This window comes from Oncorhynchus gorbuscha, linkage group LG15 (genome assembly GCF_021184085.1).
Source record: "Oncorhynchus gorbuscha isolate QuinsamMale2020 ecotype Even-year linkage group LG15, OgorEven_v1.0, whole genome shotgun sequence".
NCBI classification, from domain to species: Eukaryota; Metazoa; Chordata; class Actinopteri; order Salmoniformes; family Salmonidae; genus Oncorhynchus; species Oncorhynchus gorbuscha.
In genome coordinates, this window is record NC_060187.1 from 10,825,597 (window position 1) to 10,851,048 (window position 25,452).

The 25,452-nt window shown below is 41.5% G+C and overlaps 1 protein-coding gene across 1 annotated transcript in view; it reads right to left on the bottom strand.

Moving 5' to 3' along the window:
- Positions 1-20,591, bottom strand: part of LOC123996608 (coagulation factor XIII B chain-like) — a 29,755-nt gene extending 9,164 nt beyond the window's left edge. The window contains exons 1-4 of the mRNA XM_046300104.1: positions 20,434-20,591; positions 17,557-17,736; positions 16,807-16,912; positions 5,857-5,933 (exon numbers count right to left, since the gene is read on the bottom strand). Of these exons, the coding sequence (XP_046156060.1) occupies positions 5,857-5,933; positions 16,807-16,912; positions 17,557-17,736; positions 20,434-20,503 (433 nt within the window). The 5' untranslated portion in view covers positions 20,504-20,591. The remainder of the gene's footprint in view (positions 1-5,856; positions 5,934-16,806; positions 16,913-17,556; positions 17,737-20,433) is intronic.
- Positions 20,592-25,452: the final 4,861 nt, after the last annotated feature.

Sequence of the window (25,452 nt, forward strand, 5' to 3'; positions counted from 1 at the left end):
TAATACTGTAAGTTGTCTAGAATAGTTCCAAGATGGCGTAGCAGTCGGACGTGTGTTTAGTCTTGTCCCGTCCTGTCTAGTGTAAATATAGTTTTCTTCGTTTTTTTTTCTGTATATATTTCGTACATATTTTAATCTCACTTTCCAACTAGAGCTGAATATACTCTCCTGCAACCCGCATCACCCAATGTGGTACGGATCTGCTTTTTCTATACTTTACTTCAGAACCGGAACCCCCATCAGAAGCTAGCCAGCTATCTAGCTACTAGCTAGTACTCAGTTAGCCATTGCTAGCGGTCTTCAAAGCTAACTAGGACACCAGCGGACATCAACCCAGAGCACATCAGACTGCTTTTTCTCCGGATTCCTACCGCAAGCTCTGAACCTTTACACCGGATCATCGCAACTAGCTAGCTGCAATCCGAGTGGCTACTCCTGGCTAACGTCTCTGTCCCAAAACAAGCACCAATTAGCCTTGAGCTAGCCTCGAGCTAAGCCCATCTCCCGACTAGCCGAAGAGGCCCAACAATACCTCTCTTGCCAATTGGCCTGGACCCTTTACTGCCGACACGGAGCCCCGCCGATCCATCACGACTGGTCCGCCGACATAATCGTCCGAGGTGGTTTCAATAGGCTTTTTGTTGCGACATCGCCAAAGATCCATCTGCCGGCCAAGGCCTGCGAGCTTTCTGAAACGCTGTGTCTCCAGCTCACCTAGCGTACTAGAGCACCTGTAGCATACTCCTGGGCTACAATTACCCGGGCCCACGACCGGTCTGTCGATGTCACCGCATGAAGAGGAATAAACAGACTCACCCCATCGCGACGTCCCCCCAAAGGTTAACTCTCTAGCCCTCGCTATCTCCCTGCTTGCTAATTCGGCCTGCTAACGGCTAGCTTGCTAACGGCTAGCCCGGGCCTACGAACTGTTAGCTTGTTAGCACAGGCCTGCTAACCATCTGAATCACTGCATCCCAAACACTCTGAACCCATTTACTTTCTATCTCTTTTTGATTTTTATTTTGTTTATACCTTCCGGAAACCTGCCTCACCCACTGTGGTACGGAATCGCTGTTACTTTTAATTTTTATTTTATTTTTTATGACACACTCAAGAACCTCCAGACGCTAACCAGCTAACTAGCTAAAAGCTATTTAGTCATTGTTAGTTTAAAAAAAAAAAAAAAACCTGGATAACACTCGCCAGCCCAGCCCCCCTGCCCCATCCACCGCTGCCCCCTGGACACTGATCTATTGGCTACATAGCTGACGCACACTGGACTGTCCATTAATCACGGTACTCCACTCTGCTTGTTTGTTTTATCTGTCGGCCCAGTTGCCTAGTCAACGCCATTTTACCTGCTGTTTGTTGTGCTAGCTGATTAGCCTCGCCCACTGTTTTTAGCTAGCTTTCTCAATTCTACACCTGTGACTACTGTATGCCTCGCTGTATGTCTCTCTCAAATGTCAATATGCCTTGTATACTGTTGTTCAGGTTAGTTATCATTGTTTTAGTTCACAATGGAGCCCCTAGATCCACTCTGCATACCCCTGTTATCTCCCTTGTCCCACCCCCCACACATGCGGTGACATCACCCATTACAACCAGCATGTCCAGAGATACAACCTCTCTCATCATCACCCTGGGCTTACCTCCGCTGTACCAGCACCCCACCATACCCCTGTCTGCGCATTATGCCCTGAATATATTCTACCATGCCCAGAAACCTGCTCCTCTTATCCTCTGCCCCCAACGCTCTAGGCGACCAGTTTTGATAGCCTTTAGCCGTACCCTCATACTACTCCTTCTCTGTTCCGCGGGTGATGTGGAGGTAAACCCAGGCCCCGCATGTCCCCAGGTACCCTCATTTGTTGACTTCTGTGATCGAAAAAGTCTTGGTTTTATGCATGTCAACATCAGAAGCCTCCTCCCTAAGTTTGTTTTACTCACTGCTTTAGCACACTCTGCTAACCCTGATGTCCTTGCCGTGTCTGAATCCTGGCTCAGGAAGGTAACCAAAAATTCAGAGATTTCCATACCCAACTATAACATCTTCCGTCAAGATAGAACTGCCAAAGGGGGCGGAGTCGCAGTCTACTGCAGAGATAGCCTGCAAAGTAATGTCATACTTTCCAGGTCCATACCCAAACAGTTTGAACTACTAATTTTGAAAATTACTCTCTCCAGAAACAAGTCTCTCACTGTTGCCGCCTGCTACCGACCCCCCTCAGCTCCCAGCTGTGCCCTGGACACCATTTGTGAATTGATCGCCCCCCATCTAGCTTCAGAGTTCGTTCTGTTAGGTGACCTAAACTGGGATATGCTTAACACCCCGGCAGTCCGACAATCTAAGCTAGATGCCCTCAATCTCACTCAAATCATCAAGGAACCCACCAGGTACAACCCTAACTCTGTAAACAAGGGCACCCTCATAGACGTCATCCTGACCAACTGGCCCTCCAAATATACCTCTGCTGTCTTCAACCAGGATCTCAGCGATCACTGCCTCATCGCCTGTATCCGCCACGGAGCCGCAGTCAAACGACCACCCCTCATCACTGTCAAATGCTCCCTAAAACACTTCTGTGAGCAGGCCTTTCTAATCGACCTGGCCCGGGTATCCTGGAAGGACATTGAACTCATCCCGTCAGTTGAGGATGCATGGTCATTCTTTAAAAGTAACTTCCTCACCATTTTAGATAAGCATGCTCCGTTCAAAAAATGCAGAACCAAGAACAGATACAGCCCTTGGTTCACTCCAGACCTGACTGCCCTCGACCAGCACAAAAACATCCTGTGGCGGACTGCAATAGCATCGAATAGCCCCCGTGATATGCAACTGTTCAGGGAAGTCAGGAACCAATACACGCAGTCAGTCAGGAAAGCAAAGGCCAGCTTCTTCAGGCAGAAGTTTGCATCCTGTAGCTCCAACTCCAAAAAGTTCTGGGACACTGTGAAGTCCATGGAAAACAAGAGCACCTCCTCCCAGCTGCCCACTGCACTGAGGCTAGGAAACACTGTCTCCACCGATAAATCCATGATTATCAAAAACTTCAATAAGCACTTCTCAACGGCTGGCCATGCCTTCCGCCTGGCTACTCCAACCTCGGCCAACAGCTCCACCCCCCCCCGTAGCTCCTCACCCAAGCCTCTCCAGGTTCTCCTTTACCCAAATCCAGATAGCAGATGTTCTGAAAGAGCTGCAAAACCTGGACCCGTACAAATCAGCTGGGCTTGACAATCTGGAACCGCTATTTCTGAAACTATCTGCCGCCATTGTCGCAACCCCTATTACCAGCCTGTTCAACCTCTCTTTCATATCGTCTGAGATCCCCAAGGTTTGGAAAGCTGCCGCAGTCATCCCCCTCTTCAAAGGGGGAGACACCCTGGACCCAAACTGTTACAGACCTATATCCATCCTGCCCTGCCTATCTAAGGTCTTCGAAAGCCAAGTCAACAAACAGGTCACTGACCATCTCGAATCCCACCGTACCTTCTCCGCTGTGCAATCTGGTTTCCGAGCCGGTCACGGGTGCACCTCAGCCACACTCAAGGTACTAAACGATATCATAACCGCCATCGATAAAAGACAGTACTGTGCAGCCGTCTTCATCGACCTCGCCAAGGCTTTCGACTCTGTCAATCACCATATTCTTATCGGCAGACTCAACAGCCTCGGTTTTTCGGATGACTGCCTTGCCTGGTTCACCAATTACTTTGCAGACAGAGTTCAGTGTGTCAAATCGGAGGGCATGCTGTCCGGTCCTCTGGCAGTCTCTGTGGGGGTGCCACAGGGTTCAATTCTCGGGCCGACTCTTTTCTCTGTATATATCAATGATGTTGCTCTTGCTGCGGGCGATTCCCTGATCCACCTCTACGCAGATGACACCATTCTATATACTTTCGGCCCGTCATTGGACACTGTGCTATCTAACCTCCAAACGAGCTTCAATGCCATACAGCACTCCTTCCGTGGCCTCCAACTGCTCTTAAACGCGAGTAAAACCAAATGCATGCTTTTCAACCGATCGCTGCCTGCACCCACATGCCCGACTAGCATCACCACCCTGGATGGTTCCGACCTTGAATATGTGGACATCTATAAGTACCTAGGTGTCTGGCTAGACTGCAAACTCTCCTTCCAGACCCACATCAAACATCTCCAATCGAAAATCAAATCAAGAGTCTGCTTTCTATTCCCCAACAAAGCCTCCTTCACTCACGCTGCCAAGCTTACCCTAGTAAAACTGACTATCCTACCGATCCTCGACTTCGGCGATGTCATCTACAAAATGGCTTCCAACACTCTACTCAGCAAACTGGATGCAGTTTATCACAGTGCCATCCGTTTTGTCACTAAAGCACCTTATACCACCCACCACTGCGACTTGTATGCTCTAGTCGGCTGGCCCTCACTACATATTCGTCGCCAGACCCACTGGCTCCAGGTCATCTACAAGTCCATGCTAGGTAAAGCTCCGCCTTATCTCAGTTCACTGGTCACGATGGCAACACCCATCCGTAGCACACGCTCCAGCAGGTGTATCCCACTGATCATCCCTAAAGCCAACCAATCATTTGGCCGCCTTTCGTTCCAGTACTCTGCTGCCTGTGACTGGAACGAATTGCAAAAATCGCTGAAGTTGGAGACTTTTATCTCCCTCACCAACTTCAAACATCAGCTATCCGAGCAGCTAACCGATCGCTGCAGCTGTACATAGTCTATAGGAAAATAGCCCACCCATTTTCACCTACCTCATTCCCATACTATTTTTATACTGTTTTTATTTATTTATTTTTCTGCTCTTTTGCACACCAATATCTCTACCTGTACATGACCATCTGATCACTTATCACTCCAGTGTTAATCTGCAAAATTGTATTATTCGCCTACCTCCTCATGCCTTTTGCACACATTGTATATAGACTGCCCATTTTTTTCTACTGTGTTATTGACTTGTTAATTGTTTACTCCATGTGTAACTCTGTGTTGTCTGTTCACACTGCTATGCTTTATCTTGGCCAGGTCACAGTTGCAAATGAGAACTTGTTCTCAACTAGCCTACCTGGTTAAATAAAGGTGAAATAAAAAAATAAAAAATAAAAAGAATTTGTTCTGAATTTGGGGACTATGAAAAGATCCCTGGTGGCATGTCTGGTGGGATAAGTGTGTGTGTCAGAGCTGTGTGTAAGTTGACTATGCAATCAATTTGGGATTTTCAACACATTAATGTATCTTGTAAAAAGAAGAAGTGATGCAGTCAGTTTCTCCTCAACTCTTAGCCAAGAGAGACTGACATGAAGAATTTTATATCAGCCCTCTGATTACAATTAAGATTTAAGTTCTGTTTGTCTTATTTCTTGTTTGGTTCACAATAAAACATATTTTGCATCTTCAAAGTGGTAGGCATGTTGTGTAAATCAAATGATACAAACCCTCCAAAAATCTATTTTAATTTCAGGGTGTAAGGCAAAAAAAAAATAGGAAAAATGCCAAGGAGGGTGAATACTTCTGCAAGCCACTGTAATTAGCATATAGGATCCAGCCACTGGCAGTGGAATCAACGATTTTGTAGATTTCATTACACTGCACATTTTCTTCTTCTTCTTCTTTTCTTACCCAGAAAATGCTTTAAAATAATTAGTCTTGTATCAAGATATTCTGTCTTTGTTATGTTGGTTAAATTATGCATTATTACCTGCCAATGCACTAAGATACTTGTGTTGGGAAGACATCTGGGTAAGCTTAATCAACTCAAAAGTAATTTTGATTACATTATCTTAATACAAGATAAAAAGTCCAATATGTTATACAATGTAGGGTGAGTCTATGTTCTTGACAGTATCACTTCTTACCTTCACATATAGGGAGTGCGCTGTCCCAGCCTTGTTCCACGCAGGTCCGATGTCTGGACCTGGTCACCATTTGGTAACTGAGACAAGTTGGAGAACAGGCATTTAATGGTTTGTTATACTTTAAGAATGATAATTTACAGTAGAAGCAGTAGCGGCATTAATAATAGCACTATTACTAACAGCAGTAGCAACAGTAGTAATAGTAGCAGCAGCAGTAGTAGCAGTAGCAGTAGCAGCATTCATAGTAGCAATTTTAGTAGCAGCGGCATTAATAGTAGCAATATTAGTAGCAGCGGCATTAATAGTAGCAATATTAGTAGCAGCCGTGGTAATAGTAGCAGCAGCAGTAGTAGCAGTAGCAGCATTAATAATAGCAATATTAGTAGCAGCGGCATTAATAGTAGCAATATTAGTAGCAGCCGTGGTAATAGTAGCAGCAGCAGTAGTAGCAGTAGCAGCATTCATAGTAGCAATATTAGTAGTAGCAGTAGTAGCAGTATGAATAGTAGCAATATTCGTAGCAGCAGTAGTAAGAGTAGAAGCAGCAGTAGTAGCAGTAGCATCATTAATAGTAGCAATATTAGTAGCAACAGTAGTAATAGCAGCAGCAGCATTTGTAGCAGTAGCAGCAGTAATAGTAGCAATAGTAGTAGCAGTAGCAGCATTGAGTAGCAATATTAGAAGCAGCAGTAGTAATAGTAGTAGCAGCATTAATAGTAGCAACATTAGTAGCAGCAGCATTAATAGTAGCAATATTAGTAGCAGCAGTAGTAATCGTAGTAGCAGTAGTAGCAGCATTAACAGTAGCAATATTAGTAGCAACAGTAGTAATATTAGTAGCAGCAGTAGCAAAACTAGCAGCAGTAGCAATAGTAGCAGCATTAATAGTAGCAACATTAGTAGCAGCAGCATTAATAGTAGCAATATTAGTAGCAGCAGTAGTAATCGTAGTAGCAGCAGTAGTATCAGTATTAATAGTAGCAATATTAATAGAAGCAGTAGCAATAGTAGTAGCAGCAGTAGTAGCAGCATTAACAGTAGCAATATTAGTAGCAGGAGTAGTAATATTAGTAGCAGCAGTATTAGTAATAGTAGCAGTAGCAGCATTCATAGTAGCAATATTGGTAGCAGCAGTAGTAATATTAGTAGCAGCAGTAGTAATAGAAGCAGCAGCAGTTGTAGCAGTAACAGTTGTAGCAGTAGAAGCATTAATAGTAGCAATATTAGTAGCAGCAGTAGTAATAGTAGCAGCAGCAGTAGTAGCAGTAGCAGCATTAAGAGTAGCAATATTAGTAGCAGCAGTAGTAATAGTAGTAGCAGTATTAATAGTAGCAATATTAGTAGAAGCAGTAGTAATAGTAGTAGTAGCAGCAGTAGTAGCAGCATTAATAGTAGAAGCAGTAGTAGCAGCATTAACAGTAGCATCACTAGTAATATTAGTAGCAGCAGTAGTAATTGTAGCGGCAGTAGCAGCATTAGTGGTCATAGTAGTAGCAGCAGTAGTAATAGTAGCAGCATTAATAGTAGCGATATTGGTAGCAGCAGTAGTAATAGTAGTAGTAGCAGGAGTAATGGTTGCAGCAGTAGCAATATTAGTAGCAGCAGTAGTAATAGTAGCAGCAGGAGTAATGGTTGCAGCAGTAGCAATATTAGCAGCAGCAGTAGTAATAGAAGCAGCAGCAGTTGTAGCAGTAGCAGTTGTAGAAGCATTAATAGTAGCAACATTGGTAGCAGCAGCATTAATAGTAGAAGCAGTAGTAGCAGCATTAACAGTAGCATCACTAGTAATATTAGTAGCAGCAGTAGTAATTGTAGCAGCAGTAGCAGCCATTAGTGGTCATAGTAGTAGCAGCAGTAGTAATGGTAGCAGCATTAATAGTAGTGATATTGGTAGCAGCAGTAGTAATAGTAGTAGTAGCAGGAGTAATGGTTGCAGCAGTAGCAATATTAGTAGCAGCAGTAGTAATAGTAGCAGCAGGAGTAATGGTTGCAGCAGTAGCAATATTAGTAGCAGCAGTAGCAGCATTAATAGTATCAATTTTAGTAGCATCAGTAGTAATATTATTAGTAGCAGTAGTAGCAATATTAGTAGCAGCAGTAGCAATATTAGCAGCAATAGCAATAGTAGCAGCAGCAATATTAGTAGCAGCAGTAGTAATAGTAGTATCAGCAGCAGCAGTAATTATAGTGGTGGTAGTAGTAGTAGAGGTAGTAGTAGCAGCAGTAGCAGAAGGAGCAGTAGTTAGTGGTGGTAGTAGTCGTAGCAGTAGTAGTAGTAGACGTAGCAGTAGCAGCAGTTGTAGTGGTGGTAGTAGTAGTAGCAGCAGTAGTTGTTGTTGTAGTAGTAGTAGTAGTAGCAGTAGTAGTAGCAGCAGTAGTTGTAGTAGTATCAGTAGTTGTAGTAGTAGTAGCGGTAGTAGTAGCAGTAGTAGCTGTAGACACAGTAGCAGCAATTGTAGTAGTTGTAGAGGTAGTAGTAGCAGCAGTAGTAGTAGCAGTAGAGGTAGTAGTAGTAGTACCAGTAGTAGCAGCAGCAGTAGTAGTAGTAGCAGTATTAGTAGAAGTAGAAGTAGTAGCAGTAGCAGCAGCAGTAACAGTAGTAGATGTAGTAGTAGTAGCAGTAGTAGATTTAGTAGTAGCAGTAGTAGATTTAGTAGTAGTAACAGCAGTAGTAGTAGCAGTAGCAGCAGTAGTAGCAGCAGTAGTAGTAGTGGTAGTAGCAGTAGCAGTAGCAATAGCAGTAGCAGAAGCAGCAGCAATAATTATAGTGGTGGTAGTAGTAGAGGTAGTAGTTGCAGCAGCAGTAGTTATAGTGGTGGTAGTAGTCGTAGCAGTAGTAGTAGTAGTAGTAGTAGACATAGCAGTAGCAGCAGTTGTAGTGGTGGTAGCAGTAGTAGCAGTAGTTGTCGTAGTAGTAGTAGCAGCAGCAGTAGTTGTAGTAGTATCAGTAGTTGTAGTAGCAGTAGTAGTAGCAGCAGTAGCAGTAGTAGTAGTTGTAGTAGCAGTAGTAGCAGCAGTAGTAGCAGTAGCAGTAATTATAGTGGTGGTAGTAGTAGTAGAGGTAGTAGTAGCAGCAGTAGCAGTAGCAGCAGTAGTTATAGTGGTGGTAGTAGACGTAGCAGTAGCAGCAGTTGTAGTGGTGGTAGTAGTAGTAGCAGTAGTTGTCGTAGTAGTAGTAGCAGTAGTAGTAGCAGCAGTAGTTGTATCAGTAGTTGTAGTAGCGGTAGTAGTAGCATTAGTAGTAGTAGCAGTAGTAGCTGTAGACACAGTAGTAGTAGCTGTAGTAGTGGTAGTAGTAGCAGCAGTAGTAGTAACAGTAGAGGTAGTAGTAGCAGCAGTAGTTATAGTGGTGGTAGTAGTAGTAGCAGTAGTAGTTGTAGTCATAGTAGTAGTAGAGGTTAGTAGTAGCAGCAGTAGTTATAATGGTGGTAGTAGTTGTAGTTGTAGCAGTAGTAGTAGACGCAGTAGCAGCAGTAGCAGCAGTAGCAGCGGTAGTTGTGGTGGTGGTAGTAGTAGTAGTAGTAGCAGTAGTAGACGTAGTAGCAGTAGTAGAGGTAGTAGTAGCAGTAGTAGCTGTAGTAGCAGTAGAAACAGTAGAAGTAGCTGTAGAAGCAGTAGTAGTAGTAGAAGTAGCAGTAGCAATTGTAGCAGAGGTAGTAGTAGCAGCAGTAGTAGTAGTAGTAGTAGCAGTAGAGGTAGTAGTAGCAGCAGTAGCAGTATCAGCAGTAGTTATAGTGGTGGTAGTAGTAGTAGCAGTAGTAGTTGTAGTAGTCGTAGTAGTAGTAGAGGTAGTAGTAGCAGCAGTAGTTATAGTGGTGGTAGTAGTAGTAGCAGTAGTAGTTGTAGTAGTCGTAGTAGTAGTAGAGGTAGTAGTAGCAGCAGTAGTTATAGTGGTGGTAGTAGTAGTAGTAGCAGCAGTAGTAGACATAGTAGTAGCAGTAGTAGTAGTAGCAGCAGTAGTAGAGGTAGTCGTAGCAGTAGTAGCTGTAGTAGCAGTAGAAACAGTAGAAGTAGCTGTAGAAGCAGCTGTAGAAGCAGCTGTAGAAGCAGTAGTAGTAGCAGCAGGAGTAATGGTTGCAGCAGTAGCAATATTAGTAGCAGCAGTAGTAATAGTAGCAGCAGTAGCAGCATTAATAGTATCAATTTTAGTAGCATCAGTAGTAATATTATTAGTAGAAGTAGTAATAGTAGCAGCAGTAGCAATATTAGTAGCAGCAGTAGCAATATTAGTAGCAGTAGTAATAGTAGCAGCAGTAGCAATAGTAGTAGCAGCAGTAGTAATTTTAGTAGCAGCAATAGCAATAGTAGCAGCAGCAATATTAGTAGCAGCAGAAGTAATAGTAGTATCAGCAGTAGTAATAGTAGTAGTAGTAGACGTAGCAGTAGCAGCAGTTGTAGTAGTAGTAGCAGTAGTTGTCGTAGTAGTAGTAGCAGTAGTAGTAGCAGCAGTAGTTGTAGTAGTATCAGTAGTTGTAGTAGAAGTAGTAGCTGTAGACACAGTAGTAGTAGCTGTAGTAGTGGTAGTAGCAGTAGTAGTAGCAATTGTAGTAGAGGTAGTAGTAGCAGCAGTAGTCGTAGTAGTAGTAGCAGTAGAGGTAGTAGTTGCAGCAGTAGCAGTATCATCAGTTATAGTGGTGGTAGTAGTAGTAGAAACAGTAGAAGTAGCTGTAGGAGCAGCTGAAGAAGCAGTAGTAGTAGTAGTAGAAGTAAAGGTGGTAGTAGTAGTAGTAGTAGTAGTAGTAGTAGAGGTAGTAGTAGCAGTAACAGCAGTAGTTGTAGTGGTGGTAGTAGTAGTAGCAGAAGTTGTAGTAGTAGCATATTTAGTAGTAGTAGCGGCAGTATTAGTAGCAGCAGTGGTAGTAGTAGCAGCAGCAGTTGCAGTAGTAGTAGCAGTAGTAGATTTAGTAGTAGCAGCGGTAGTAGATTTTGTAGTAGTAGCAGTAGTTGTAGTCGTAGCAGCAGTAGTAGTCGTAGCAGCAGCAGTAGCAATAGTAGATTTAGTAGTTATAGTAGCATCAGTATTAGTAGCAGTAGTAGATTTAGTAGTAGCAGTAGTAGCTGTAGTAGCAGTAGAAACAGTAGAAGTAGCTGTAGAAGCAGTAGTAGTGGTAGTAGAAGTAAAGGTAGTAGTAGCAGCAGTAGCAGTAACAGCAGTAGTTGTAGTGGTGGTAGTAGTAGTAGCAGAAGTTGTAGTAGTAGTATATTTAGTAGTAGTAGTAGCAGCAATATTAGTAGCAGCAGTGGTAGTAGTAGCAGCAGCAGTAGTAGCAGCGGTAGTAGATTTTGTAAAAGTAGATTTAGTAGTAGTAGCAGTAGTAGTAGTAGCAGCAGTAGTAGTCGTAGCAGCAGCAGTAGCGATAGTAGATTTAGTAGTTGTAGTAGCAGCAGTATTAGTAGCAGTAGTAGATTTAGTAGTAGCAGCGGTAGTAGATTTTGTAGTAGTAGATATAGTAGTAGTAGCAGTAGTTGTAGTAGTAGTAGCAGCAGTAGTAGTAGCAGTAGAGGTAGTAGTAGCAGTAGTAGTAGCAGCAGCCGTAGTTGTAGTGGTAGTAGTAGTAGTACCAGTAGTAGCAGCAGCAGTAGTAGCAGTAGTAGTAGTAGCAGTATTAGTAGAAGTAGAAGTAGTAGCAGTAGCAGCAGCAGTAACAGTAGTAGTAACAGTAGTAGATGTAGTAGTAGATTTAGTAGTAGCAGTAGTAGATTTAGTAGTAGTAACAGCAGTAGTAGTAGCAGTAGCAGCAGTAGTAGCAGCAGTAGTAGTAGTGGTAGTAGCAGTGGCAGTAGCAGTAGCAGTAGCAGTAGCAGTAGCAGTAGCAGTAGCAGTAGCAGTAGCAGTAGCAGCAGCAGCAGCAATAATTATAGTGGTGGTAGTAGTAGAGGTAGTAGTTGCAGCAGTAGCAGTAGCAGTAGCAGCAGTAGTTATAGTGGTGGTAGTAGTCGTAGCAGTAGTAGTAGTAGTAGTAGTAGTAGTAGACGTAGCAGTAGCAGCAGTTGTAGTGGTGGTAGTAGTAGTAGCAGTAGTTGTCGTAGTAGTAGTAGCAGCAGCAGTAGTTGTAGTAGTATCAGTAGTTGTAGTAGCAGTAGTAGTAGCAGCAGTAGCAGTAGTAGTAGTTGTAGTAGCAGTAGTAGCGGCAGTAGTAGCAGTAGCAGTAATTATAGTGGTGGTAGTAGTAGTAGAGGTAGTAGTAGCAGCAGTAGCAGTAGCAGCAGTAGTTATAGTGGTGGTAGTAGTCGTAGCAGTAGTAGTAGTAGTAGTAGTAGTAGTAGTAGACGTAGCAGTAGCAGCAGTTGTAGTGGTGGTAGTAGTAGTAGCAGTAGTTGTCGTAGTAGTGGTAGTAGCAGTAGTAGTAGCAATTGTAGTAGAGGTAGTAGTAGCAGCAGTAGTAGTAGCAGTAGAGGTAGTAGTAGCAGCAGTAGCAGTATCAGCAGTAGTTATACTGGTGGTAGTAGTAGTAGCAGTAGTAGTTGTAGTCATAGTAGTAGTAGAGGTTAGTAGTAGCAGCAGTAGTTATAATGGTGGTAGTAGTTGTAGTTGTAGCAGTAGTAGTAGACGTAGTAGTAGCAGTAGCAGCAGTAGCAGCGGTAGTTGTGGTGGTGGTAGTAGTAGTAGTAGTAGCAGTAGTAGACGTAGTAGTAGCAGTAGTAGAGGTAGTAGTAGCAGTAGTAGCTGTAGTAGCAGTAGAAACAGTAGAAGTAGCTGTAGAAGCAGTAGTAGTAGTAGTAGAAGTAGTAGTAGCAATTGTAGCAGAGGTAGTAGTAGCAGCAGTAGTAGTAGTAGTAGCAGTAGAGGTAGTAGTAGCAGCAGTAGCAGTGTCAGCAGTAGTTATAGTGGTGGTAGTAGTAGTAGCAGTAGTAGTTGTAGTAGTCGTAGTAGTAGTAGAGGTAGTAGTAGCAGCAGTAGTTATAGTTGTGGTAGTAGTTGTAGTTGTAGCAGTAGTAGTAGACGCAGTAGCAGCAGTAGCAGCAGTAGTTGTGGTGGTGGTAGTAGTAGTAGCAGCAGTAGTAGACATAGTAGTAGCAGTAGTAGTAGTAGCAGCAGTAGTAGAGGTAGTAGTAGCAGTAGTAGCTGTAGTAGCAGTAGAAACAGTAGAAGTAGCTGTAGAAGCAGCTGTAGAAGTAGTAGTAGTAGCAGCAGGAGTAATGGTTGCAGCAGTAGCAATATTAGTAGCAGCAGTAGTAATAGTAGCAGCAGTAGCAGCATTAATAGTATCAATTTTAGTAGCATCAGTAGTAATATTATTAGTAGAAGTAGTAATAGTAGCAGCAGTAGCAATATTAGTAGCAGCAGTAGCAATATTAGTAGCAGTAGTAATAGTAGCAGCAGTAGCAATAGTAGTAGCAGCAGTAGTAATTTTAGTAGCAGCAATAGCAATAGTAGCAGCAGCAATATTAGTAGCAGCAGAAGTAATAGTAGTATCAGCAGTAGTAATAGTAGTAGTAGTAGACGTAGCAGTAGCAGCAGTTGTAGTGGTGGTAGTAGTAGTAGCAGTAGTTGTCGTAGTAGTAGTAGCAGTAGTAGTAGCAGCAGTAGTTGTAGTAGTATCAGTAGTTGTAGTAGTAGTAGTAGCTGTAGACACAGTAGTAGTAGCTGTAGTAGTGGTAGTAGCAGTAGTAGTAGCAATTGTAGTAGAGGTAGTAGTAGCAGCAGTAGTCGTAGTAGTAGTAGCAGTAGAGGTAGTAGTTGCAGCAGTAGCAGTATCAGCAGTAGTTATAGTGGTGGTAGTAGTAGTAGAAACAGTAGAAGTAGCTGTAGGAGCAGCTGAAGAAGCAGTAGTAGTAGTAGTAGAAGTAAAGGTGGTAGTAGTAGTAGTAATAGTAGTAGTAGAGGTAGTAGTAGCAGTAACAGCAGTAGTTGTAGTGGTGGTAGTAGTAGTAGCAGAAGTGGTAGTAGTAGTATATTTAGTAGTAGTAGCGGCAGTATTAGTAGCAGCAGTGGTAGTAGTAGCAGCAGCAGTTGCAGTAGTAGTAGCAGTAGTAGATTTAGTAGTAGCAGCGGTAGTAGATTTTGTAGTAGTAGCAGTAGTTGTAGTAGTAGTAGTAGCAGCAGTAGTAGTCGTAGCAGCAGCAGTAGCAATAGTAGATTTAGTAGTTATAGTAGCAGCAGTATTAGTAGCAGTAGTAGATTTAGTAGTAGCAGTAGCAGTAGTAGCTGTAGTAGCAGTAGAAACAGTAGAAGTAGCTGTAGAAGCAGTAGTAGTGGTAGTAGAAGTAAAGGTAGTAGTAGCAGCAGTAGCAGTAACAGCAGTAGTTGTAGTAGTAGTAGCAGTAGTAGATTTAGTAGTAGCAGCGGTAGTAGATTTTGTAGTAGTAGCAGTAGTTGTAGTAGTAGTAGTAGTAGCAGCAATATTAGTAGCAGCAGTGGTAGTAGTAGCAGCAGCAGTAGTAGCAGCGGTAGTAGATTTTGTAAAAGTAGATTTAGTAGTAGTAGCAGTAGTAGTAGTAGCAGCAGTAGTAGTCGTAGCAGCAGCAGTAGCGATAGTAGATTTAGTAGTTGTAGTAGCAGCAGTATTAGTAGCAGTAGTAGATTTAGTAGTAGCAGCGGTAGTAGATTTTGTAGTAGTAGATATAGTAGTAGTAGCAGTAGTTGTAGTAGTAGTAGCAGCAGTAGTAGTAGCAGTAGAGGTAGTAGTAGCAGTAGTAGTAGCAGCAGCAGTAGTTGTAGTGGTAGTAGTAGTAGTACCAGTAGTAGCAGCAGCAGTAGTAGCAGTAGTAGTAGTAGCAGTATTAGTAGAAGTAGAAGTAGTAGCAGTAGCAGCAGCAGTAACAGTAGTAGTAACAGTAGTAGATGTAGTAGTAGTAGCAGTAGTAGATTTAGTAGTAGCAGTAGTAGATTTAGTAGTAGTAACAGCAGTAGTAGTAGCAGTAGCAGCAGTAGTAGCAGCAGTAGTAGTAGTGGTAGTAGCAGTGGCAGTAGCAGTAGCAGTAGCAGCAGCAGCAGCAGCAATAATTATAGTGGTGGTAGTAGTAGAGGTAGTAGTTGCAGCAGTAGCAGTAACAGCAGTAGTTGTAGTGGTGGTAGTAGTAGTAGCAGAAGTTGTAGTAGTAGTATATTTAGTAGTAGTAGTAGCAGCAGTATTAGTAGCAGCAGTGGTAGTAGTAGCAGCAGCAGTAGTAGCAGCGGTAGTAGATTTTGTAAAAGTAGATTTAGTAGTAGTAGCAGTAGTAGTAGTAGCAGCAGTAGTAGTCGTAGCAGCAGCAGTAGCAATAGTAGATTTAGTAATTGTAGTAGCAGCAGTATTAGTAGCAGTAGTAGATTTAGTAGTAGCAGCGGTAGTAGATTTTGTAGTAGTAGATATAGTAGTAGTAGCAGTAGTTGTAGTAGTAGTAGCAGCAGTAGTAGTAGCAGCGATAGTAGTAGTAGCAGTAGTAGTAGTAGCAGTAGTAATAGATTTAGTAGTAGTAGTAGAAGTAGTAGTAGATTTAGTAGTAGCAGCGGTAGTAGATTTTGTAGTAGTAGATTTAGTAGTAGTAGCAGTAGATGTAGTAGTAGTAGCAGCAGTAGTAGTCGTAGCAGCAGCAGTACCAATAGTAGATTTAGTAGTTGTAGTAGCAGCAGCATTAGTAGCAGTAGTAGATTTAGTAGTAGCAGCGGTAGTAGATTTTGTAGTAGTAGATTTAGTAGTAGTAGCAGTAGTTGTAGTAGTATCAGTAGTTGTAGTAGTAGCGGTAGTAGTAGCAGTAGTAGCTGTAGACACAGTAGTAGTGGCTGTAGTAGTGGTAGTAGCAGTAGTAGTAGCAATTGTAGTAGAGGTAGTTAGTAGCAGCAGTAGTAGTAGTAGTAGTAGCAGTAGTCGTAGTAGTAGTAGAGGTAGTAGTGGCAGCAGTAGTTATGGTGGTGGTAGTAGTTGTAGTAGTAGACGTAGTAGTAGCAGTAGCAGCAGTAGCAGCGGTAGTTGTGGTGGTGGTAGTAGTAGTAGTAGTAGCAGTAGTAGTAGCAGTAGTAGCAGTAGTAGCTGTAGTAGCAGTAGAAACAGTAGAAGTAGCTGTAGAAGCAGCTGTAGAAGCAGTAGTAGTAGTAGTAGAAGTAAAGGTAGTAGTAGTAGTAGTAGAGGTAGTAGTAGCAGCAGTAGCAGTAACAGCAGTAGTTGTAGTGGTGGTAGTAGTAGTAGCAGAAGTTGTAGTAGTAGTATATTTAGTAGTAGTAGTAGCGCCAGTATTAGTAGCAGCAGTGGTAGTAATAGCAGCAGCAGTAGTAGTAGTAGCAGCAGCTGTAGTAGTAGTAGTAGTAGTTGCAGTAGTAGCAGCAGCGGTAGTAGCAGTAGTAGTAGTAGATTTAGTAGTAGTAGTAGCAGTAGTAGTAGATTTAGTAGTAGCAGCGGTAGTAGATTTAGTAGTAGTAGCAGTAGTTGTAGTAGTAGTAGCAGCAGTAGTAGTCGTAGCAGCAGCAGTACCAATAGTAGATTTCGTAGTTGTAGTAGCAGCAGTATTAGTAGCAGTAGTAGATTTAGTAGTAGCAGCGGTAGTAGATTTTGTAGTAGTAGATTTAGTAGTAGTAGCAGTAGTTGTAGTAGTAGTAGCAGCAGTAGTAGTAGTAGTAGCAGCAGTAGTAGCGGTAGTAGTAGTAGCAGTAGTAGTAGGTTTAGTAGTAGTAGTAGATGTAGTAGTAGTAGTAGCAGTAGTAGTAGTAGCAGTAGTAGCGGTAGTAGTAGTAGCAGTAGTAGTAGGTTTAGTAGTAGTAGTAGATTTAGTAGTAGCAGCGGTAGTAGATTTTGTAGTAGTAGATTTAGTAGTAGTAGCAGATTTTGTAGTAGTAGATTTAGTAGTAGTAGTAGATTTAGTAGTAGTAGTAGATTTAGTAGTAGTAGTAGCGGCAGTAGATTTAGTAGTAGTAGTAGCAGCAGTAGTAGTAGTAGCGGCAGTAGTAGCATGAGCAGCAGATTACCTTCGAAGGGTTGAAATGATCAGAGAAAAGATTTGGCATGTAACAGTCAGCAACAGAAAATTCCCTACCCTTTTCTGCATTGGTACAGAACTTGAGCTCCAAAGACAAAATCGTCCAAAATCGAAAGATGGAAGTCTCCATTTGGTGTGTCTCCTGGATGTCCACATGACTTAGCTGCAAACAATAACAGAGATTTAGCCCAAAGGCTGATTTTTGCCAAAAGGACATTCAACAAAACCATATTGGTCCAACATAATATAGTATGTAGTATAATTAGTATAATTCACAATTCATGATCTGGAATATGGAGTTTCTCATACGGTAAATTATAATTTTGTAATCAGAATTTACTTTAAAAGGTCATTTGTCAAATGCAATGCACATCATAAGTCATTCTAAAGCTCAGTTTAAACAAGCGAAGTGTCACGGCTGTCTTCGTCCTCTGACGAGGAGAAGCGAGAAGGATCGGAGGACCAATATGCAACGTGGTAAGTGTTCGTCATTTTATTTGAAAAAACTGAACACTACAAAACAACAAAATGACAACCGTGAAGCTAATCAACAATAGTGCTGACACAAACACTACACATAGACCCACAACCCACAATAACAACACAGGCTACCTAAATATAGTTCCCAATCAGAGACAACGACTGACACCTGCCTCTGATTGAGAACCATATCAGGCCAAACACAGAAACAGACAAACTAGACATCCATCATAGAATGCCCACTCAGATCACACCCTGACCAAACAAAACCTAAAAACATACTAAGCAAACTATGGTCAGGGCGTGACACGAAGGGCATAGACTTACGTTCACATTTACGACCACCATCTTTACTCCATCCTTTACTGCCGCATTTGAGTCTAACGAAACCTACGTAGCCAATAGCGCAGGATAACCGCACTGTTTTGTCAATTGCAGTGTCTTCTAGGTTGGAAATGTCCACGTTTTTAGCTTCAGGAATCTCTGAAACATCCTTTCGGAGACAAACTGTGAGGTACACAGAGGTACAGGCATAAGTAACACAATAAACAGTAGAATGCACAATAGATTCAGGCTTATTAAAACATCTCAACATATGCAATGTCAAGGGTGATGCTTTAAACCCATCATATCTATCAAATAATTTCATTTGATTTATTTATTAGGATCTCCATTAGCTGTTGCTAACGCAGAAGCTACTCTTTCTGGGTCCACACAAAACAAAACCTGACATAATACAGAACATGAATTGACAAGAACAGCTCAAGGTCTGAACAACATACATTTAAAATAAGAATAATATTAACAAGTCCTGTAGTGACAAAACATGAGAGACACTTGCATGCATTATATCAGTACTACATATACATAAATGTTATTTATGTCAGATAGGGGAGAGGCGTTGTGACGTTAGGTGACGTTTCATTGTTTTTTTTAAGCTAATTTAGCTGTTTGTTTGAGTAATTTGAGATGGAAGAGCTCCATGCTACTGTAACGGATGTTAAATGGCTAGATAGTTAGTGGTGGTGTGCGCTAAATAGCGTTTCAATCGGTCACGTCACTTGCTCTGAGACCTTGAAGCAGTAGTGGTTCCCCTTGCTCTGCAAGGGCCACGGCTTTTGTGGAGCGATGGGTAACGATGCTTCGTGGGTGACTGTTGTTGATGTGTGCAGAGGGTCCCTGGTTCACGCCCGGGTATGGGCAAGGGGACAGTCTAAAGTTATACTGTTACATTACCATGGCTCTATATAAGCGTTGTCTTAAATTTGTTTTGGATTTGGGGACTGTGAAGAGACCCGTGGTGACTTGTCTGGTGGGGTAAGTATGTCTTTCAGAACTGTATGTTAGTTGATTATACAGAATGTTCTCCTATACTTTGAGCCAAGAGAGACTGGTATGCGTATTGTTGAAATTAGCTGTCTGTGTACTGTGAAGGGCAGGATGTGCTGCTCTGTTCTGGACCAGCTGCAGCTTTCCTCTGTCCTTCTTTGGGGCACCTGACCTAATAACCAGATAATAGTACAGATGTACAGAGCATATTTTGCAGAGCATATTTTTTTTTTACCACAGACAGACCTCTCCCCATTTTAACAACAATTTAATAAAATGCCTTGATGATGACCGTATACAATCTAAGGTAACACCAAGAAGTTTAGTTTCGTCTGCTTGCTCAAAAGTCACATCATTAATTAGAAGATTCAGCTAAGATCTAGTACTTAGGGAATGACTTGTACCAAATACAATGATTTAGTTTTTTAGGTTTTTGGTGTTCAGGACTAGTTTATTACTAGCCACCCATTCTAAAACTGACTGCAACTCTTTTTTTTAGGCTTGCAGTGAAGCTGTGGGTGCTGAAGTGTATAATGTTCAATCTTCTGGTTACATAGACACAAAGGCTTTGTTTAAGGCTAGTGGTAGATCATTAGTAAAAATAGAAATTATATTATATTTATACGTGCTTACTTACAAGCCCTTAACCAACAATTCAGTTTTAAGAAAATACCAACAACTAAAAAAGTATGAAATAAGAATAAGAAATAATTAAAGAGCAGCAATAAATAACAAAAGTGGGGCGAAACACAGGGGGTGCCGGTACAGACTCAATATGTACATGTAGGTAGAGTTATTAAAGTGACTAGATAATAACAGAGAGTAGGAGCAGCGTATAAGGAGGGGGGGGGGGCAATGCAAATAGTGTAGGTAGCCATTTGATTAGCTGTTCAGGAGTCTTATGGCTTAGGGTAGAAGCTGTTTAGAAGCCCCTTGGACCTAGACTTGGCGCTCTGCTCTGGGACTTCCTCTGACACCCTCTGGTATAGAGGTCTGGAATGGCAGGAAGCTTGGCCCCGGTGATGTACTGGGCCGTACGCACTACCCTGAGTAGTGCATTGCAGTAGAAAATAGTAAAGGGCTATATCTTAGGAAGCTTTGCGAAATACCACACTTGACATCTTTTAGAGAAGCTTCCATTAGAGAAAACCCTCTGTGTCCTATTAGATACTGTAGATAGGTCTCGATACATAATGTGTCAGGTGATGTAAAGCCATAACACGAGAGTTTTCAATAACAGATTATGGTCAATAATATCAAAGGCTTCACTGAAATCTAACAAAACAGATCCAACAATCATCTTATTATCAATTTATTTCAACCAATCATCTTATTATCAATTTATTTCAACCAATCATCTTATTATCAATTTATTTCAACCAATCATCTTATTATCAATTTATTTCAACCAATCATCTTATTATCAATTTATTTCAACCAATCATCTTATTATCAATTTATTTAAACCAATCATCTTATTATCAATTTATTTCAACCAATCATCTTATTATCAATTTATTTCAACCAATCATCTTATTATCAATTTATTTCAACCAATCATCTTATTATCAATTTATTTCAACCAATCATCAGTCATTAGTGTCAGGGCAGTACATGCGGAGTGCCTTCACTATAAGCGTGCTTAAAGACGGTTGTTAAATCATTTACAGAAAAATAATTTAGAGAACAATTTAATTGTATCTGGTCAAACACTATTTTTTCCAAATGTTAGAAAGAACCGGCAGCAAGCTGATTTCAACATGATCACAACTGTGAACCTGAAAAGCTGTCTCAGGGATGCATACATGGAATATTACACAAACCACACATGACTTCTTCTATCTGTAATATTTCACTCAGGCAGAGACATCTTACCTTGACCTTTCACAAAGCTGAGTGTACACAACCATAGTGCAAAGACAAAGCCGAGAGTTATCAATCGCATTTTGACTTCATCACCTATTGTCTGTCACCTGCGAGAGTGTTTGGATGTTCTGGGACACAGACAGAGTTGCAGTAGTTAAATTAACTCCTGTCGGTTAATGATTTGCCAGAGCCCACGCAACTCATCAGCAACACACAGCACAGGTAACACGTGTCCTGTATTGTAACGCAGTGAGCCACAGGCTGTAGGAGCCAGTAGAGGATAACTGTAAATGGAGAAAGGCGAGGAGGGGAGGGGATGGGGGACAAGGACAAGTGGTTGAGGCACCGAGGGTATGTTGTGAAAGACAAACAACTAAGCCTGAGGGAGGGAGTTAGGACTGGAATCATTACAATGTTTTGTTGGGAATTTTTATCATTGCACATTTCCTGGCATCTAGATATTTCCATTGCCAAACCCACTGTGTACTATTTACAAGATGAAACCCAAAGTGTGCATTGATTATACATAGCCTTTCTATTCTGCTGGTGGACCTGAAACCATTGCACTCAATAAGGGTATTGTGTTGATGAAATGGTGAACTTAATCAAAAACATACTTTTATTGTGAAAATAAGTCTAGCTAATGTTTTAAATGAATGTCTCTGAATGTGGAAACTGGGTCTAAATTGTTTTTCTGTTACTGAATAAATAAAGTATTCCCGAAAAGGGTTCATTCACTGTGTAAACCTCGGGTGATCATTTGCAGTAACCAAATAGATGGCTTTAATCTGAGGCTTCCCAACCTTTGGAACCACACCACCTTTCAAATAAGGTATAGTAGCATTTTTAGTAAGGGACTTTTCAGGACAACATAAGTGTCAGACTGGAATCTGCCCCGATTTAACCCTAAACAACCAACATATTTTACATACATGGATTACCAACGGGGGTCAAAAAACTACTTAATTCTTATGAAAACATTAGTCATGTACAGTTGAAGTCGGAAGTTTACATACACTTAGGTTGGAGTAATTAAAACTCGTTTTTCAACCACTCCACACATTTCTTTTCAACAATCTATAGTTTTGGAAAGTCGGTTACGACCGACTTCTACTTTTTGCATGACACAAGTCATTTTTCCAACAATTGTTTACAGACAGATTAGTTCACTTATAATTCACTGTATCCCAATTCCAGTGGGTCAGACGTTTACATACACTAAGTTGACTGTGCTTGGAAAATTCCAGAATTTTCAGAAAATGAAGTAATGGCTTTCGAAGCTTCTGACAGTCTAACTGATATCATTTGGGTCAATTGGAGGTGTACCTGTGGATGTACTTCAAGGCCTACCTTCAAACTCAGTGCCCCTTTGCTTGACATCATGGTAAAATCAAAAGAAATCAGCCAGGACCTCAACATTTAAATTGTAGACCTCCACAAGTCTGGTTCTGTTACGTTCTGACCATAGTTCTTGTGTGTTTTCCTTGTTTTAGTGTTGGTCAGGACGTGAGCTGGGTGGGCATTCTATGTTGTGTGTCTAGTTTGTCTGTTTCTGTGTTTGACCTGATATGGTTCTCAATCAGAGGCAGGTGTTAGTCATTGTCTCTGATTGGGAACCGTATTTAGGTAGCTTGTTTTTTGTTGGGGTTTGTGCGTGGTTATTTCCGTGTGTGTGTTTGTTTCACCACACAGGACTGTTTCGGTTTTCACAGTTATTGTTTTGTATATTTGTAGTGTTCTCGGTATTCGTCTTTTTTAAAGATGTTTAACTCTAACAACGCTGTGTTTTGGTCCGCCTCTCCTTCCCAGGAAGAAAGACGTTACAGGTTCATCCTTGGGAGCCATTTCCAAATGCCTGAAGGTGCCATGTTCATCTGTACAAACAATAGTACGCAAGTATAAACACCATGGCACCACGCAGCTGCCATACCGCTCAGGAAGGAGACGCATTCTGTCTCCTAGAGATGAACGTACTTTGGTGAGAAAAGTGCTAATCAATCCCAGAACAACAGCAAAGGACCTTGTGAAGATGCTGGAGGAAACAGGTACAAAAGTATCTATATCCACAGTAAAACGAGTCCTACATCGACATAACCTGAAAGGCCGCTCAGCAAGGAAGAAGACACTGCTCCAAAACAAAATTATAACACTGGCCATAATGATCTTCGTTATGTTTGGAGGAAAAAGGGGGAGGGTTGCAAGCTGAAGAACACCATCCCGACCATTAAGTACGGGGTGGCAGCATCATGTTGTGGGGTGCTTTGCTGCAGGAAGGACTGGTGCACTTCACAAAATAGATGGCATCATGAGGCAGGAAAATTATGTAGATATATTGAAGCAACATCTCAAGACATCAGTCAGGAAGTGAAAGCTTTGTTGCAAATGGGTCTTCCAAATGGACAATGACCCCAAGCATACTTTCAAAGTTGTGGCAAAATGGCTTAAGGACAACAAAGTCAAGGTATTGGAGTAGCCATCACAAAGCCCTGACCTCAATGCTATAGAACATTTGTGGTCTGAACTGAAAAGTGTGTGCGAGCAAGGAGGCCTACAAACCAGAATCAGTTACACCAGCTCTATCAGGAGGAATGGGCCAAAATTCACCCAACTTATTGTGGGAAGATTGTGGAAGGCTACCCGAAACATTTGACCCAAGTTAAACAATTTAAATTCAATGCTACCAAGTACTAATTGATTGTATGTAAACTTCTGACCAACTGGGAATGTCATGAAATAAATAAAGCTGAAATAAATCCTTCTCTCTACTATTATTCTGACAGTTTACATTCTTAAAATAAAATGGTGATCCTAACTGGCCTACAACAGTGAATTTTTACGAGGATCAAATGTCAAAAATTGTGAAAAAATGGAGTTTAAATGTATTTGGCTAATGTGTATGTAAACTTCCGACTTCAACTGCATATTTGTTAACGACAAGTTAAATGACAAAATCATGAAACATTTGAAGAATTGAATGAACCACCCTTGGGCTATGATAAAAAAAATGCCTCTGGGGTCAAAGTGACCACAGTCAGTAGTATGAGGATTTAATTGAGAGTTCAAAAAAACATATGTTTACCTGTTGGGTAATGTTGAGTTGTTGAACTTCCTGAGTTGTCCTTTATGTGACCTCCTTCCTCTGTTTCTCAATCATTTCACCTATTCTCCCTCCCTGGCCTCGAGGTCACCAGACTGCTGATCATTATGCACCCCTGTCACCATTGACACTCAGTTGGACAACATCGCCTCCTTGATTACCTGCCCTATTTATGTCACTCCCTTTGGTTCCTTCCCCAGGCGTTAATGTTTCTGTTTCATGGCGTTGTTCCTATTTCATGTTTGTTGATTTATAAAAATGTGTTCACTCCCTGAACTTGCTGCCCGACTCTCAGCGTACATCGTTACAAATAAGGACTATTCCCATCATTGTCTGCACCACATCTTATAAAGTCAGCAGTTGCAATGTGTTTACATAATCATGAGCTGCCGTACAGCATCATAACACTACTCAAATATGTAGCTAGGCATTGCAATATGTTCACATTGCAGACTAAGTGTGTATTGCGTCACCCTAGAAAATAGAAGTGGATATCAGTTACATTAAAACATAAATCAGTTACGTTAGAATGCAGTGGATATCAGTTACATCAGAATGTAGAGTGGATATCAGTTACATCAGAATATAGAGTGGATATCAGTTACATCAGAATGTAGAGTGGATATCAGTTACATCAGAATATAGAGTGGATATCAGTTACATCAGAATGTAGAGTGGATATCAGTTACATCAGAATGTAGAGTGGATATCAGTTACATCAGAATGTAGAGTGGATATCAGTTACATCAGAATATAGAGTGGATATCAGTTACATCAGAATATAGAGTGGATATCAGTTACATCAGAATATAGAGTGGATATCAGTTACATCAGAATGTAGAGTGGATATCAGTTACATCAGAATATAGAGTGGATATCAGTTACATCAGAATGTAGAGTGGATATCAGTTACATCAGAATATAGAGTGGATATCAGTTACATCAGAATATAGAGTGGATATCAGTTACATCAGAATATAGAGTGGATATCAGTTACATCAGAATGTAGAGTGGATATCAGTTACATCAGAATGTAGAGTGGATATCAGTTACATCAGAATATAGAGTGGATATCAGTTACATCAGAATATAGAGTGGATATCAGTTACATCAGAATGTAGAGTGGATATCAGTTACATCAGAATGTAGAGTGGATATCAGTTACATCAGAATGTAGAGTGGATATCAGTTACATCAGAATGTAGAGTGGATATCAGTTACATCAGAATGTAGAGTGGATATCAGTTACATCAGAATGTAGAGTGGATATCAGTTACATCAGAATGTAGAGTGGATATCAGTTACATCAGAATGTCGAGTGGCTATCTGTTACATTATAATATAAATCAGTTACATTAGAATATCAAGTGTTTTTTACAATTACATTAGAATATAGCGGTTTTCAGATATATTACAATATACATTGGTTATCAGCTACATTAGACAGGTTGGGATAGCAGATGGTTGTGAATGTTCAAAGACCTCAATTGCAGAGTAACGAACATGGTGTGGCATGTTGTTTTGTCTTCCTCGCAAGACACTCCATCTGCTGGTCCTTTATGCAATAGCAAGAGGGAGGAATAGGTTGGCTACATACTGAGTGTACAAAACATTAGGAACACCTTCCTAATATTGAGTTGCACCCACCTTTTTTCCCTCAGTACAGCATCAACTCGTCATCGCATGGACTCTACAAGGTGTCGAAAGGGTTCCACAGGGATGCTGGCCCATGTTTACTCCAATGCTTCCCACAGTTATGTCAAATTAGCTGGATGTCCTTGGGGTGGTGGACCATCTTGATACACACGGGAAACTGTTGAGCGTGAACAACCCAGCAGCGTTGCAGTTCTTGACACACTCAAACCGGTGCGCCTGGTACCGACTACCACACCCCCTTCAAAGGGACTTAAATATTGTGTCTTGCTGCATTC